General features: G+C 35.2%; 1 protein-coding gene across 1 annotated transcript; it reads left to right on the forward strand.

Annotated features, from left to right (window-relative positions):
- The first annotated feature begins 6,787 nt into the window (after window positions 1–6,787).
- On the forward strand, window positions 6,788–9,772 carry LOC141677754 (protein GAMETE EXPRESSED 1-like). The gene is made up of 7 exons (XM_074483806.1): window positions 6,788–6,885; window positions 7,464–7,966; window positions 8,136–8,723; window positions 8,809–8,935; window positions 9,019–9,205; window positions 9,273–9,423; window positions 9,516–9,772. The coding sequence occupies exons 2-7, from the start codon at window positions 7,473–7,475 to the stop codon at window positions 9,766–9,768; spliced, it is 1,800 nt and encodes a 599-aa protein (XP_074339907.1). The 5' UTR covers window positions 6,788–6,885; window positions 7,464–7,472; the 3' UTR covers window positions 9,769–9,772.
- The last annotated feature ends 8,282 nt before the right edge of the window (window positions 9,773–18,054 follow it).

Consider the following 18,054-nt stretch of genomic DNA (forward strand, 5'->3'; position numbering starts at 1 on the left):
AAATTTACACGTATAGCTTGAACATGCACCTCAACTGTTTAACACACTCTATTACAAGTGCCTTGATAAATACTGCTATCAATATAATTAAAATTTAGAGAAGGAATAATATTTGCCTTATTTCTATTTTAAAAAGTAAGTCAAAATCGACAAGTATGGTGTAATATTTGAACTACTTGTGTCCCTCTCGGATCTGAAGACCATAGATGTTCTTGTTACTAGAATTCTTGAGCATAAGAGTACTGTAAGTACAAGTGCTGAAATTTTAGTTGATGAACTTACTCATGTTGGAAATCGACTAGCATTTCAAGTGGCTTTGATGTATAAGTCAGCGATTCAAGGTTCTAGGAGGGTGGTGAATTCTTGTTATTTGGAACTTTTTGTTGAATCTTTTGATTGTAATAATTCTATGGATCTTAACCTTGTTGGAGGCACACTAGTTGAAGTCCCACGAAGGTCCATTCGATGGAATTACTTAAAAAGGCGGAGCTTCCTTAGTAGGGACGCTAAGGATGAGTATTTGACCCGAGTCTCACCTTCCAAGTTTCATTTTGACAAAAGCAAATTTCTAGAGACAAGAGGGGGAAGTTTTCGTGGGATTTCAAGCTGAGGAAACTAATTTACTTCAACAACTTGCGTCGATCACTAAGAAGCAGCTTCAAGTGATCTCCATAGTAGGTATGGCTGGACTTGGTAAAACTAAATTAGCTGCAAGACTTTATAATCATCCTTATGTAGTATCTTACTTTTATGTTCGATCATGGATAACTTTTACTCAGCATTATCAAAAAAAGGATTTGTTGCTTTCTGTCTTAAGGTCCGTCATTGAGATTACTGATAAAGTTTGTAGGATGGATGAATATATGTTAGCCCGGACCTTGCACCGTAGATTAAGGGAGCAGAGATACCTGATTATAATTGATGATGTATGGAGCAATGAGGCATGAGATGATATTAAAAACTGTTTTCCTAATGACAACAATGGGAGCAAAATTATCTCAGTACACAAGTTGATATGGTTATGGGTTGCATAGGGATTCATATATCAGGATGGCCCTGAATCGATTTTGGAAGATATTTCAAAGAAATACTTGATGGAGCTCATAGGAAGAAGTCTAGTTGTTGTGGGTAGGAATGGATTAAATGGTGCAATGAAAACATGCCGTGTTCATGACCTTTTACGCGAGTTGTGCCTGAGAAAAACTGAAAAAGAAAAGTTTTCAACAAATATTTACGAGCACAACAAACATTTTTATTTATGTTCTCATTCTTTAATAAATCTTGACAGAAAATCCCAACTTTGGCTCAGTGATAGTTCCTATACTTTTCCATCCAACTCTTCTTGCTATTCTTCTGAAGTATCCCAATCATTCTTTAAGGATGTATCAGTTGTATCATACATATTTATATATTTTAATTTTCGGGGGCACTTTCATATATTTTCGGGGACACATGTCCCCCCATGACCCTTACTAGATCCTCCCCTGGTTGTATGGTATCCTTCTCAATTTGTTAGGGCTTTGGATATATCCTTCATAGAATTGTTCCAATTTCCAAGTGAATTGTTGCAACTAGTATGTCTGATGTTGAAGAGGAGCACAACTTACTGGAAAATTTACAGACCATGTCACTAGTGAGTCCTGCTAGGCCATGTGAACATATATTAGCCGGAACTCGTAATTTGCAGAAGCTAGGTCTTTGTGGACCATTGATGACAATGTGCGGGGAATTAAAATGTCCTGATCTATGCCTCTTAATACACCTTGAAACATTTAAGTTGTTAAATACGATCCCTTTGTGCAAAATCAGAAGATTTGGCACTTCCGATTATATTTCCTGGAAGTTTTTTAATCATACTCTGTTCCAAATGTCTGCAACTTGAGCTGCATTCTCCATATTGTAGTACACACTTGATGATCAATTTTTCTAAATTAGCTTATGATGAAGAGGGTGTCTTAGAAAGTAAACCAAGCACCTGTTCAACCTGAATGATTCAAGTACTCGCCTCCTCTAAGTCTAATGCTCGTTTCATTTGGAATATCTTATAAGTAACTTATAAGCTACATAATTAGCCTTCTCAAAATAAAGAAGTGGAAGTAACAGGGGATTTGAGGATGAAGAAAGCTATCGTTTCCAAATGGAGAACGTCGAAAGCAGCTTTTTCTAAAGGTATGCTTTGTGCATCTACCGCCCAACTAAAAATCATTACTCATATTCTGTTTGATCTTCTGTTAGTGCAAGTGAATAGGTTTCTTGAATATCCTGATCGGAAACCTATAGAAATATCTCTACTTTATTTTTATTCTCAACAGCTAAGACACTTCTTGAAAGCATTTCAAAATCGAGAGGAGGATTATTTATCTGAGTTGATAAGTGATCCAACACTAAATGTTCTTGTTACTAGAAAAGCATTTCAAAATCGAGATGAGGATTATTTATCTGAGTTGTTAAGTGATCCAACACTAAATGTTCTTGTTACTAGGATACTTAAGTATAAGAGTGTGAGTACAAGTGCATACTTTTTATTTAATGATCCTACGGAACTTACCCATGTTGGAAATCGGCTAGCATTTGAAGTGGCTTTGATATTTAGAGCAACCAATCAAGGTTTTAAGAAGGTGGAAAATTCTTATTTGGAGCTTTTTGTTGAATCTTTCGATTTTAATCATCCTCTGCATCTTGACCTTGTTGGAGACCGGCTTGTTGAAGTGTTTAGGAAGCCTCCACGGATATCACTAAGCCCAAGTATAGAATGGAATTTCTTTCTAGAAATGAGCAGATTGGTGAGCTCGAATGGTAGAGAGGCCGAGGATGAGTATTTGTCCCAACATCTCCCTTCCAAGTTTTATTTGGACATTTCCAAATTTCTAAAACAGGATAGGGAAGTTTTTGTTAGATTCAAAGTGGAGGCAACTGATTTACTCCAACAACCAGTGTCTATCACTAAGAAGAAGTTTCGAGTTATCTCCATTGTAGGCATGGTTGGGCTTGGTAAAACTACATTAGCTGCAAGAGTATATACTCATCCTTTTATAGTATCTTATTTTTATGTTCGATCATGGATAACTTTTACTCAGAACTATCAAAAAAAGGATTTATTTCTTGCCATTTTAAGGTCTGTTGTTAAGATTACTGATGAAATTTGTAGGATGAGTGATAATATGTTAGCCCATGCCTTGTACCGTGCTTTGAAGGGTCGAAGATACCTGATTGTAATTGATGATGTATGGAGCAACGAGACATGGGATGATTTTAAAATCTGTTTTCCTGATGAGAAGGGGAGTAAAATTATGTTAACAACCTGGCTAAAAGAGGTCGCTTTGCATGCACAGTCTGATGGGAAACCACTTTGTTTGCGCTTCCTTACGAAAGATGAAATTTTTGATTTGTTTAAAATTAAAACTTTTAGAGATGGACAAATGTTTGGCAATTCGAGTTTGATTGAGGAGAGTATTACAAAAAAATGTCGAGGTTTGCCTCTTGCAATTGTTATGATTGCTGGTATACTAAAAAATAGTTTCGAGGTAGATTCATGGGCTTCGGTTGCAGAAATTGTAGGTTCCTACATTATAATTGATACAATTCAGTACATGGGCACACCAGTATTGAGTTATAACCACCTACCTCGACACTTAAGACATTGTTTTCTCTCTTTTGGAGCATTTTCAGAAGATCATGACATCCCTGTATGTAGGTTGCTTTGGTTATGGGTTACAGAGGGATTCATACATCAGGATGGAACCCAAAAGAACTCTGAGAATGTTGCAGAGGAATATTTGATGAATCTTATACAACGAAGCCTAGTTGTTGTAGGTAATATGATAAACTTGAGGCATTTGTGTATCAGATCAGGAGAGAATCTTGTTAATATGTCTAATATTGAAGATGAGCACAACTTACTGGAAAATTTGTAGACCATATCACTAGTGAGCCCTACTAGGCCATGTCAACATGTATTAGCCAGAACTCGTAATTTGCCGAAGCTAGGTCTTTGTGGACCATTACATTGCAATGCTTTTGATTACTTTGGATTGCTTGTTATATTTTACTAATCGTGATCTAAACTCCTCCACAACTTCATAGACATGTTCATATGCCTTTCCTATGGTATCCGGCTCTTCCAACAACTTCAAAGACATGTTCATATGCCTGATCTAATCCTGATCTAAATATCTCCTTGGATTCTAGGTGGACGCAAGAAGCTTATTCCAGCAACTCGCAAGATTTACAAAGCATAAGCTTGCAGAGATTTCCATCATAGGGATGGCTTAAAATGGTAAGACTACAGACATTACAATGATCCTTGTGTATGATATGATCAGAACAATAAGGTATCTAGATTATCAAGAACACGAATTCCCTAATGGCATATCGAAGGACTGCAATTGTCTGAGAAATGGCCTTGTCAATAATCTAACATCTTGGTTCTTGGATCTCAATGCGACACAGTTCATAAACGCCTTGGTGGACTGATGATGTATATAATTTTTTTACAGATGCTTTACATTCTTTCATCTAGCAAATATGTTGAACAAGGTCTATGGTGAATAAATCACATTACCAAATTTCCGAACACACTGATAAACCGACATTTTTTTGCTAATTTTGATAAACCGAAATTCATAACGGAATTATGCAAAAACCAATGTCCTCACATATTTCAAGTAGTGCAAAGAAACAAGAAGGCAATGCCAAATGCTCAAACGAGAACTAGTTCCCATTAACGAAACAAAACAAGAGCGAAAATAGCCAACGAAGAAGGATATTACCTGTACGTGTATTAAGAGTAACTCCAAGAGTTGCTTGGAAGAGGCTCCTTATAAAAATTATATTTTATAGGCTCTTAAGTTATAATATTTAGACGGACTTCAATAACCTTCCTAAAAAATTTCTCTATTTTTTTAATCAATTTTTTAGGCGTAACGTCTCTGCACAACTACACCTTAATTTGCAGTAGCTATGTATTCAAAAGCTATATATATATATATTATAACTATTTAACTTCATTTTCACTTCTTAGATCACATAATTAGCCTAATGAGATAAAAATAGCTTCCGATTGTGTTGTGCTTCTCGCGTATGTGCCATGTTTCCAACCAAAAGCCACATATGGTCAGTTACAAAAACAATTATTCATGTAATGACAACATATCAGTTACACAATCTACTTCCAACCAAAAGTTCTTTTTATTTTTTAATCTGTCTACCCAAAGTCAGTTCGTGTCCCTACCACTATGTAAACCTAAAACATATAGAAAGTAGAAAACACACACATAATTTTAACTGATTCTTAGTGCATGCTACATGTATTCTTCGTCTTCTATATCATCTTCGCTGTCACTGGACAGTACACTGGTCTCTCTCTCTCCCTCCCTCGTTGATCATGGATACTCCCTCACTCCGGTTGATTTCTATACGTTTACTATTTGCACGCATTTCGAGAACTCTATATTTCCGTAATGTTTTTTTCAAATTTTTTTTGAATAAAAGTTTAAACATAAAACTTTTATTCAGAAAAAAAAATTAAAAAAAATATTATGAAATTATATTTTAAATGAGTATTGAAAAGCGTGTCGAAAAGTAACGTATAGAATTCAAAGGGACAGAGGGAGTAGTATTTTATATTTCCTTTTTTCACCATTTTTTATCCTATAAAATCTCTCTCTCATTACTTGATTACTTTTATGTATTTGTACATGAAAATCATCCTAAGATCTTATTATCATATATCAGGAGACAAGTTCGTTTCTGTTTTTAGCATATTTTGTTTGGGAGGCACTTCTTGTCTTAACCTTAAATTATTTGTATTTTGTTTTTTCCGTGAAATTCCTAAAATTAATAATCATATTCAAATTCAGATTAACATTAAATATTGTGTAACGTCATTCTTGAAAAAAAATAAAACTAAAAATACTTTCTTTTTTTACGGAATTAAATGAAATCAAATTTGTATAATAAAATTTTATTTATGATTATACTACACAATATTACAGGGAAAGTATTAAACCCAGAGCAATTTTTTAAAATTCAGAGCAGAAGAGTGTGAAAAGACGAAATTACCCTCATATTATTTTCTTACTAGAATTGTTGATGGACAATCAAGAGGGAATTTTAGTCTTTTTATCTCATTTATGCTCTGAATTTTAAAAAACTGTTATGAATTTAACATTTTTTCCTATTATTACAGGTGTCCAAGTCAATTTCTCTGTAGCGTGTTAGAGAAATATGTCCCATGATCAGGCCATCACCATCAGGCTATCTACTTTCAGTTACTTTCAGATTTATTAAATTTTCAATTTCATATTTCATGCAACACAACTTGGCGCCTAAGTTTCATCCTTCTACATAAGTCACTAATGGCTTATAAGCCCTTAACAGCTTATCGACGAGTGTTTATCGACCCAACTTATAAGCTGAATTTACAACTTATAAGCTGATAAGTTGAAAGTTGGCAGTGACACGTACTTTTTTCCAACTTATTTTCATTTTTTCACTTTTTTCTAAAGTTTTGATTTTAAAATATAAATTTTTAAATATTTTCTAATTTAAGATTCATGAACTAAGATAATTATATTTAATAATTATTTGTTTTAATTCATTTAAGTAAAAAAAATTCTGACTTATAAGTAAATTTATCCAAACACTTATGAACTTATAAGTATTTATCAACTTATCACTTATTTCGCACTTAATAATTTTAAGTCATAAGTTACTTATTTTAAGATTTCCCAGCCCAACATCATCCCCTTACATGTCACATACAGAGTCTCGAATCTAAAATAAATTATTCATTGCTCTGTTAATATTTTCCTCTTCCTCTGCTTTCAAAACAGAGCTATCTATATACATCCAGCTCTCTTAAGTCTTAGCTTCTTTGCAAACAAGGTACAAATTATGTTTTTAATTGTGCATGCTGTTTTGCATGCTGTACACGTTACAGGTCTGTTTTCGGTTGCAGTTTCTGTTTTCGATGTTACTTGTTGGATTATGATTATCCCGGTAACGTGTTCATTGTTCAAAATTTTGATTATAATGCTTTTCTTTGATAATATTGTTGGACTTAAAGCTAATTATAAACTGGAGTTGGCTATTCTATGATAATATTATTCGACTTAAAGCTAATTATAAGTTGGAGGTGGCTGTTTTATGAGAAAATTATTTGACTTAAAGCTAATTATAAGTTGGAGTTGGTTATCGTGGTCATAAGGATTTGTCTAGAGTGCAGTAAAACTGTGGAAACTGAAAATTAGAGTCCTTTGTTTCTGATTTTACCTGTCTTCACTGCTACTTATGTTGTTCTTGTTCCCATTGTCACACTATTCGTTTCTCGCTTTCCTTCTACAGTTGCTAGCTTATTTATTGTAAGATTATTTACTATTATTAGACAAGATTATCTTGAAGATCTGTCTTATATATTTGCAACAAGTACTAAAATGTTGCAGATCAATTTTTGTTGATTCCAGGCTAAAAGGATGATAACCAGGAAAAGAACTGAAACAGTAAGGCTTTATTTTAAGTTCACATTGGCTTTTATCCTGCTTTTGCACAATTATCAGCCAGTTGCTGGTTGGTGGTTCTCTAAAGAGGCTCATGGGAATGATCATCAAGAAAGTCGAGGCCCGAAGGATATGATAGCAGAATTCTCTATGGAGCCTCTTAATAATCACAAGGGAATGAAATTGCTGGATAATGCCAGAAGAAGGGTGGTGTCCTCGAATTCTTGCTGGCAAAATGCCTATAGAAATCTGTTTGCAGGGTGTTCGGAGATTCTTGCTGGTGAGGAGATGAGGTCTAGATTTGCCTGGCATCTCAGTGATTGCTTTCAAAGGGATTCTGGAAGGACTGATTTTCCTTACTGTGATGTGAAATCTACCATGATGAGTTGTCGTAAAAAACTAGATGAGAGTGCTCATAAAGTCTATCTCGAGTTTTTTCTTGAAACCAACTCCATATGTCATCAATTACAGTAAGTACCATACCTGTCCACTTAATTTATCGATGTTTTGGTCTATCCTACTTATCATACTTGATCCTTTGTAGTCATCCTGTGTGATCAGGGCATAAATTTAACTAATCATTGTGTATTAATCAACTTTTCAAAAGAAGTTAATAGAATTGTGTGTTTCTGATGCCAGGGCTGATGCATTCAAGCGTCAAATGGAGAGGCTGGTAAATGAATTAAAAGAGAGTGCAGAAAATACACAAACCAAGATAGAGAATATAGAAGAGAGGGCAGATGAACTAATACAGAGCTCGAATCAAATTAAGGAATCTTTATCATTGGTTGATCTTCGTACCAACCAAGTGGCTCAGACCTTGAAAAGCGTTGGAGATGATGTGAATGTCGTGTTAACTAACACTGAAGCAGTTTATGAGCTATCTGCAGTGATAGCAACTTCACAAGGAGAACTTCGCGAAGGTCAAGGAAAGATGGTTGAAACAATTGAAGAGGGAATGATAATGCTTCGCGACTCTCACAACAAATTAGACCAGGACATTAGTCTCTTGGGAAGTAAAACGGTAGATATACAAAATCACATCATTAGGGTTGGGGATGCAATGTCGTCAAAAATGAATATTTTGCAAAGCACTGCTGAAGACATTGGGAATGTAACTGAAGTTACTCTCGACAGACAAAATGAACTTCTAGCCGGACAATCAGCAGCTGTTGAAGGTCTTCGCAGACTCAATGATTTTATGTCTCTATCACTTGAGGAAAGCAAGTAAGTTCCTTGAACGTAAAAATCAGATCTATAAAATATAAGAATTTTAGTACTAATCAAGTCATTTTCGTAATCTTTTCTGCAGGGTTATCATGCAACAATTAGCTGAATTTGGTCACAGGCAGCAGGAAGAGCTTTTAAATCGACAAAAACAGCTAGAACTAGCTCATGATCACTTGGTCGAGAATTCAGGGAAAATTTTGGAAGCTCAGGTAAGTAAGTTACTTAATAGATGTGTAGTTTAATTAGTGCATTCATCTTGATGTTATGTAAAGGTGTTTTTGTTGCTTTACAGGAAGCCTTTGAATCAAAGCAAGCAACCATGTTTCTTGCAATTGACAAGCTATTTGCTCTACACAATGCTATTCTTCTCGAATCCCGACTAATCAAAGCATTCATAGTGTACTCCATGGCAATTTTTGTCATCTACATGCTCACAAGTGCCAAGCAGACACACACAGTCAGACCTAGGCTTTATATGGGTATGTTTGTTCAACCTAGTTGCATCTTTACCTTAAGACTAGTCATTTGATTGTTTGATTTGTGCAGGTTTATGTGTTGCATTTTTGTTCGAATTTTTAGTGCTGAGGTATTGGACAAACACCATCATCGACCATTGTGCATGGAAAACAAATGCAGTCAGGCTAGCGTTTGCGATTTATGCTTTTTATCAGTATTCATCTGCAATTTATAACTACAGGTGAGACTAGAACTATAGTAAAACCTTTATCGTACAACTAAAAGGGTTTGAGTTTATAACATTAGGTATCTGACATAATACGAAATATGCAGGGACTACGAGTCTCTGAACTATCAGATGCTTTTAACACTAGTGGAGAAGTTCAATGTCATGCAGAAACAAAAAGAACTGTCACAGGACATAGACAGCGATGACGAATGGTCTGCATGGATTGACGCGGACTTGCCAGAAGATGCAGACAAATTGGAAGATCCCGATTTTATGATTCCAGAGGAAGTCGAAGAGAATTCAATTGTATCCTCTACCACTGCCACCAGATATAATCTACGCAGACGACATCGTTAGTAGTCTTCAGCACACAAGTTTATAGCACTGGAATACGAGGAGATTAGCAATTAAGATGCAATGTAGCAACTTCAAGATGGTTAAGTAACCTCTGGAGGATTGATGTACTCTGAAATGGTCATTACATGTATATTGCAATTTGATGATGAGAAAATTATATAGAAGCATGCTATTAATTCATTATCTAAATTATATTCTGCATTGTAAAGAGATTTTAGACCCTATATCCCAATTTCCGCAAGTTATGAATGCAGCTTTATTCAAATGCCCACCAAGCTCCTTTATCAACACATTATGTTTGGTCAGCCAATCTTCAAACTGTAGTATAACTTTCCTAAATGTAATTGCTGTCTCATGCCAGATACTAGTAATACCATATTTCCCAAACTGCTGTTACCGTTCTACTCGTGACCACGGTTTTCTGGAGGTTTTAGCATCAATCATCAGAACAGGAAGTTCAAGAATCTCAAAGTTTCCCTGCAAATGAGCAAAAGACAAATAGTCAAAATGTTGAGGCTGCACATTCTTCAGATCAAAACACTTTGAATTGAGCTCCAGAAAACTATGTGTGCGTATTTGTGTGGGCGCCTTTTGTTAGCAATCTTGTACGATAAAGACATTGTTATATATATATATATATTGAATATATAACTACTTCACAAAACATTGTTAATTCTTAAATCACATAAGCATATGAGAATTAACAATTAAATTAGGAGAAGGGTTTGAGAAAACAAACAGAGATTGGATTTAATCTCGAGTCCAGAAAACTGTCTCCTTAAAGCAGTTTCGCCCCGCACCATCCGTGTTTAGCGACCTGCTTCCCAGGATAAAACGAGATACTAGTATAATCGATAGATCGAATATACTCTCAGCGAACTTGAACTGAGCCCGAGAACTATCACCGGAATATTGGAAAAATTTAAGACTAAAGAGACCGAGAATGAAAGAGATGACTCTTATTTCCTCGACTTAATAAAACTGGTGCCCTAAGACTCTATTTATAAAGAGAGGCTTGAAAGGACTTGTTTTTCTTTTCGATGTGGTACATGGTATTTATAAGAAAAACTAAGGAATAGGTTTGTGCTACTCTCGATGTGGTACAAAACCACTTTTCATATTAAAAGGTAAAACTTTGGAACATCAGTTCTCATTCACCTTTTACTCATTTTGAGCGTGTTAATATGCGTTGGAATCCCCTCGAAGAGAAGAATACGTTCCAATAAATACACACCACTAACACATAATGTGTCTCACTCATATAGAGTCTCAAAATGATTGACAACTTAGTCTAAAATACTAAGTTTGTCCAACAATCCCCCACAAATGAGATTGATGGTCCAGTAGCACGCACCATATAGACAGACAGACGCGGAGCTTGACTTGGTGATAGTTCCGGCGGTCGGATATAGCATACGATAGGTAGAGAATGCTCCTTGAACCTTCGCTCGAATAAGTATATCGACTTTACTGGTAGACAGTATGACGCGATGTCCTTGAACTGTTCGACCGTTTGTGTAAACGATGACATACTCATCACTATAACTTTCCTGACTCATTCAGTTCTCATGATTATGTCCATTTTGGCCCTGGAACATCGTCCTGGTTCTGCAAGAGTTTCTAAAGAATTGTGCCTCGCAATTCTCCTTTGAAGCGGCCATACTTCTCTCTTACATAGGTGATCTTTATCTTATAGAGTAACCCGCATTTACTTAACCGAATATTATGTATTCAAACTTGAAATCCCTGTATTCGTCAAAGATCATTAAAAGCATAAAGCTTAACCTCGTACCTTACGGGTCTCACTGTTTCATCATCATAGAAATAGGCCAGGGGTTACCCCCACAGTGATTTGGTCATCATGATTTAGTTGTCCCATTGAACCAAGTTCTTGGGATCTCCAGTCAGCAAGGTTGGGTGTCCACCATGACGCCGTTAAGCAATAGGCAAGGCCCATTCCTCTCGATGATTTGACAACTATCTCTCGGTCTAACTAGATTCCCTTGGCTTAAACAGATTCGCTCAGTTTAACCATCTGGTTAGTGGATCCAAACATTATCATTTAACTTTACATAGTCAATCATGATAATTCTCGTTGAGAATAGTTGTTTAATGGTATTATGTCCTCATCATAGATGTGAGACATACCATTTCATACACAATAATGTGATCTCCCAATTTGCATATTGATTACACGATATATGCATATTGAAGACACATTTTCCTTGTCATTTAGGAATATCCTTACAAAGTGGCTACTCGGCCTTTTAACTGCATTTATTTTATGCACCAGACTCGTATTCCATCATGAATCGAGCTAAGTTTAGGATTTCCATGACACGGCTGCTAAGTGTGAAATGTATTCTCGAATGACTTTTAAGTTCTTAAAGTCAAATATCTAATTTACATACTATATTCACATAGTACAATTAGATATCTTTCGTATTGCAGTCCAAGCTAACGAGCACATATCATACACTTTAAATCTCATTGCAATCACTTCCAAGTGACCAATTTCCATTGTACTCGTGTATCTACCCAGTTTACCAACTGTGTAGCCTATGTCTAATTTTGTACAATTTTAAAAAGTACAACAGACTTGCAATCCTTCTTGAGAGATCCTTGTTCATCTACGCTTGGATATATATAAATCCATTCCAGCTATGACAACTTTAGCTTCGTTGACCTCTTCAAAATTCACATCACCAACATGTGACATGTATCATCTAAAACTTTTAAAGTCACGAAGATTGTAATCTTCAAATCAAAACTTTTCAATCTCATCAAGATTTTCAGAGATGATCCTCTTGTCATTACTTCTCGTAATGATCAGATCACTCACATGCAATCAATTATGACTTGCATATCATGTGTAAATAACACATGCACACTTGTCAATTCTCTGATTTTGAATCAGTTTGACATCTCATATTGACATATTTCATATTTGTGAAATAACTTTACTAGTTATTACTTAAGGCTTCACTTGTTATTGATATTACCAGATTTTAGCGTCCCAAAAACCAGCAATTTCAGTTTGCATCATTACCGAGTTTAAGCGTCCTTAAACTGGCAATCATTATTCACATAGCAACCAATATTGAGCGTCCTCAAAATGGCAACCATGTCATTTATTTGAAGCCATTGCTTATCATAGCAATATCAAATTTAATATGCCATTATTTCGTGTCAATGTTGTTTCACTCAACATGATCACCGAAAATACAGATTTTCTACTCTTGTTTTATCTAGAGCAACCCTCGGGTTCACGTAAATAGATATTTCTCCAAATATCTATTTAGAAAGACCATCTCAATGTTCATTGATGTACTTTTAAATTTCACAATACGATAATTTTAGTATCATCTTAATGAACCTTATTCTCAAAACTCGAGAATATTTCATAAATTATATAAGGTCATCACTTTCGACTGTAATATTTTTGTATCAGTCTGACCTTATACTTCCTTCAGACCCAGATATATTTTCCCAATTTAAAAATTCATTTGGGTCCTAATGCTTCTATCTCGTAAGAAGATCTATATATTTTTTTAAACAAGATTCTGTCAAACAGAACCACTCTCTCTATTTCTTAACATCCTTTCCCCCACAAAGGACATAGAGAGAACATGCACAATCCATTTTCTAGTACACGTGCTAGAAAATCTTGATTTATTGACTCTCAGTAATAGTCAAATTTTCTCTTGATATATTCACTTATCAAGAAATTATAAATGAAGCGCATTGCTTCTATTAAATTTACGAGTTCACCTTCAAGCAAATTATCAAGACATTCGGGACTAGCAATTATCCAAGTCTTTTGCTCTCTGCAGGTTCATCCTCACATTCATCCAATAACTCGTAAGTTCATTTAGATGACTTTTAATTACAGATCTACTAGGATCTACTAGCTTATCGCATAAGCATTCCTAAACTCTGTAATAGTATTCTTACGAATCTCAAAAATTAGATTCATATATCGGATATTATTAGACTCAACCATTGTCTATGTATCCATCCAAAATATCTCAATTGATTTTGGATCTCATGCTACCAACAGAGGTATTGATATCAAGTTTCGAGATACCCCCACATTTCAATTATTTTCAAGAATGTTTCATTACATTCCACTATTCATAGAAAATTCAATAATTTTCTATTTTAGATACCCCCACAATTTTAATATTTTACAGAATGTCAGAAAATATTCCAAAACTAATAGGAAATTTAATTATTTCCTTCTGTGGTATCATGTTTAAGGAACGATTAGCCCTTCGTAACTAATATCCTCAAATTCAGTGATAGTCTGAGCTGATCACAATCGTTTTGCATCTTTTTCAGAGCGCAACTCAAGTCTGCATCTACTCCATTTATATAATGCGAGTAAGGTGCAACGACCTCATGAATATTCACGTTGCAAACAGAATTTGCCCGGTGATTATTCATCATCAAACTTATTCACAGCCATCTTAATTATCTGTATTAAGTTGGATTTACCCTTGAGTTTATAGAGCACACATCTCTCTATTTAGCTTCAATATTGACTCGACTACGAGTACGAGTGAAAAATGTTTTACTATCAAACTAGACAGTAAACACGTATCGTGTCACTACCTCTCATCTGAGCAGGTTTTACGTTATTCATTAAAACCTATAAGATTTTAATATCATGTTAAAAGAACTTCCCGTAGTTCTTATCATTAAAAATTCAATTACCGAATTTCTCGAAAATATTTACATGGTTCACACGAACCTACATTTATGGCTCACCTACTGGTACAACCAGAAAAGGCCCAAGGAAGAACATAAATCTCCAATAAACCCACATTCAGTGATCCTTGATCAACTGATGCGTTAGGGTTAACAACTTTTCGGATTCTCTCCAAAGTTCAGCATAAATACTGATATCAATATTCGCCGTATTAAGTATCACATGGATCACTATAATAGGCTCGTGTGTCACTGCCGCAGCAGACCGACACCAACACGTGAAATTACTATTTAACTGGAGGAAAAATCCAACCAGAAAAATATAATTTATGTGCCGACCCATAACCTGTACTCCAGGCCCATTAGGTTTTTTAATGTGGAGAATCCTGAGCAATTGTAAATCTGGTTCACTTCAGCTGCCCACCTCGTCACATTATTTAACAACAAACATGTTACTGCATTCTATCCAGTATTACAAGTTTGTGATATAACTCCATTATTAAAGATTAAACAATAATAATTGATGCCTTATCATCACTCAACAATGATTAAAAAATTAATCACCAAATAATCAAGTTCCATCATGAAGGGTCACATTTATGTAGCCATATCATTTAATTGCATAGCAATATCATGTTATGAACTTGCAAACATGCATGTAAACTATAGCATATATGATTCTTGTATCAGTGTACTAATAATTCCAAAATCAATTCAGAATTAAGAAATCAATCACCATGTTAACAAAACATAATAAGCTATCCATTAATAGCAAAAACATGGACGAATTATAAATTTGGGTTTAATCTACCAATTTATAATGATCAACCCGAAAGAGATGTCACCAAATATGTCCACTTGAATATAAGTTGATCATAAATCAATAACCATTAAAGCATCAATAGCCTTATAAGAAACCAATTATCCAACAACTTTGTGCTTACTTTTGCCTCGTACCTGTTATGCTTAAACAAAGCACCACTTAAAATCAAATTTATATTAATTTCAAGCACATGGCAACAAGTGATCAAAGAAATTAACGCACTAAATTTAATTTAATTAATGAGGCAAATAATGGCCACTCATATACCCATAAATAAATCCAATTTAAACAATCAAATTGACTTTTGCGTCTACTCACAAGAAAGTATGAAAATTGAAGAAAACTGCTTTAAGATTGTTAGCAATCTTGTACGATAAAGACATTGTTATATATATATATATTGAATATATAACTACTTCACAAAACATTGTTAATTCTTAAATCACATAAGCATATGAGAATTAACAATTAAATTAGGAGAAGGGTTTGAGAAAACAAACAGAGATTGGATTTAATCTCGAGTCCAGAAAACTGTCTCCTTAAAGCAGTTTCGCCCCGCACCATCCGTGTTTAGCGACCTGCTTCCCAGGATAAAACGAGATACTAGTATAATCGATAGATCGAATATACTCTCAGCGAACTTGAACTGAGCCCGAGAACTATCACCGGAATATTGGAAAAATTTAAGACTAAAGAGACCGAGAATGAAAGAGATGACTCTTATTTCCTCGACTTAATAAAACTGGTGCCCTAAGACTCTATTTATAAAGAGAGGCTTGAAAGGACTTGTTTTTCTTTTCGATGTGGTACATGGTATTTATAAGAAAAACTAAGGAATAGGTTTGTGCTACTCTCGATGTGGTACAAAACCACTTTTCATATTAAAAGGTAAAACTTTGGAACATCAGTTCTCATTCACCTTTTACTCATTTTGAGCGTGTTAATATGCGTTGGAATCCCCTCGAAGAGAAGAATACGTTCCAATAAATACACACCACTAACACATAATGTGTCTCACTCATATAGAGTCTCAAAATGATTGACAACTTAGTCTAAAATACTAAGTTTGTCCAACACCTTTATCCATAATAGTGCAGCAACCCTGAGCGAAATACAAACACAGAGGTTTTCTAGGTGTAGTTGCCTTAAAAACATCAAAAGAGTCCCCCAAATTTTGAATCTTCATGAAAGCTGTATTCTGTAATTGAAACCGTTACAGAGATCTTCAAAGTGTATAGAGATGTTTGTATCGCGATGTAGAATGACTTATCAATATCTTCACCTCTCTACATGTGTAAGTGACTTGTCGATATCTTCACTTCTCTACATGTGTAAGTGACTTGTCGATATCTCCACTTCTCTACATGTGTAAATGAGTTGTCGATATCTTCACTTCTCTACATTCATTTTGACTTGTAGACATTTCCATATCTCCGCATGCATTTTGACTTCTCGATAGACAATGTGAATTCTCTATAAGTGAGATGACTTCTCTACGAGAGAAATGACTTCTCTACAAGTCAAATTGACTTCTTGATATACTTATGATATTCCTTGATGTGTGACTTTTTGACATTTGACTTGGAACATTTTTCAATATACAACATTATTCTTCACCAAACTGTTTATCTTCATTCTGAGGCATGATCTGATCTTCTTCCAGAGATTTATTCCTAGTTTTTTTTTGAATATCAATAGCATTAAAACAAACTCCAATTATAGTAGGAGTGGACTCTTAAAAGTCTAACGAAAGAACACGAGACCAAACAAAACCAAACTGCCACCAGGGAAATAAGACACTTGCTTAACCTAACATTCAAGGACACTACAATCTAGACCTAGAACAACAACAACGACAACTAATAAATAAATTAAAAGAGACACCAACAACTCCTTCAGCAACACCAACGACTTAAATTCTTGAACTGAAAACACAACCAGCGAAATCAAACATCTACCATCACCATGTTATGAAATCGATTAGAATAGATCAAACAAATTGTCTTCATCTTCCTCTGAGTCGGCCAAAATCTTTTCTTCAAACATCACATCCTGCATCTGAGGCTCTTTATTCTGAGCACCAAGAGGCTGGAACACCAAGTTCTCCATGAAAGCATCTGTCAAAATCCCATCACCATCCTCCAAAATTTCATCAAACACCTCTTGTTCTTCCTGAATCATGGGAGCTTCTACAAACTGAGGTCCATGAGGACCTAGTCCCATGTCAAGATCCATAAGCTCAGCCATGCGGCTAATTGGCTCACAGAAGAAATACAACCCATAGAAAAGTTCTCCTCCCAGGATAGACAGATAAGTGGCCAGAGTGTTCCTGGGAGAGTACTAGACGGAAAGAACAAGTCCAGTAAGGGTTCCTAAGAACAGTCAGAATCTGATATATTAGATCATCATAATGAGGATGCAGGTAGAGGTGAGCAAACTGGATAGCACCGTAAGCCTGAATGTTATTAGTCTCAATAATGACTGATTTAGCACCTTCAACGAAAGCTCTACGAAGCCCTACTTGCACTGCCCACAATTGAGAACCCAAACTTGTTAAACCTGGAATCGCTCCAGCAATACAGTTAACATGGCCACCATCCGAAACTCTCGAAACCACTCCAATGCCATTCATGTTACCATTAGGCATTGGAGCTGCAAAAGCCTCACTGTGCACATTTACTTTGAGAGTGCCAAAGGGAGGAGGTACCCAATTTACAGCCATGAAGGTAAAAGGAAAAGAAATAAGAACTAAA

Source organism: Apium graveolens, chromosome 1 (assembly GCF_009905375.1).
Source record: "Apium graveolens cultivar Ventura chromosome 1, ASM990537v1, whole genome shotgun sequence".
NCBI lineage: Eukaryota > Viridiplantae > Streptophyta > Magnoliopsida > Apiales > Apiaceae > Apium > Apium graveolens.

What these genes read in the sequence shown, in the direction of transcription:
- LOC141677754 (XM_074483806.1), top strand. Translation starts at nt 7,473, where the DNA reads ATGATAACCAGGAAAAGAACTGAAACAGTAAGGCTTTATTTTAAGTTC. An exon ending in CTATCACTTGAGGAAAGCAA is followed by an intron (nt 8,724 to 8,808) that starts GTAAGTTCCTTG and finishes TCTTTTCTGCAG; the next exon opens with GGTTATCATGCAACAATTAG. An exon ending in TCTGCAATTTATAACTACAG is followed by an intron (nt 9,424 to 9,515) that starts GTGAGACTAGAA and finishes CGAAATATGCAG; the next exon opens with GGACTACGAGTCTCTGAACT.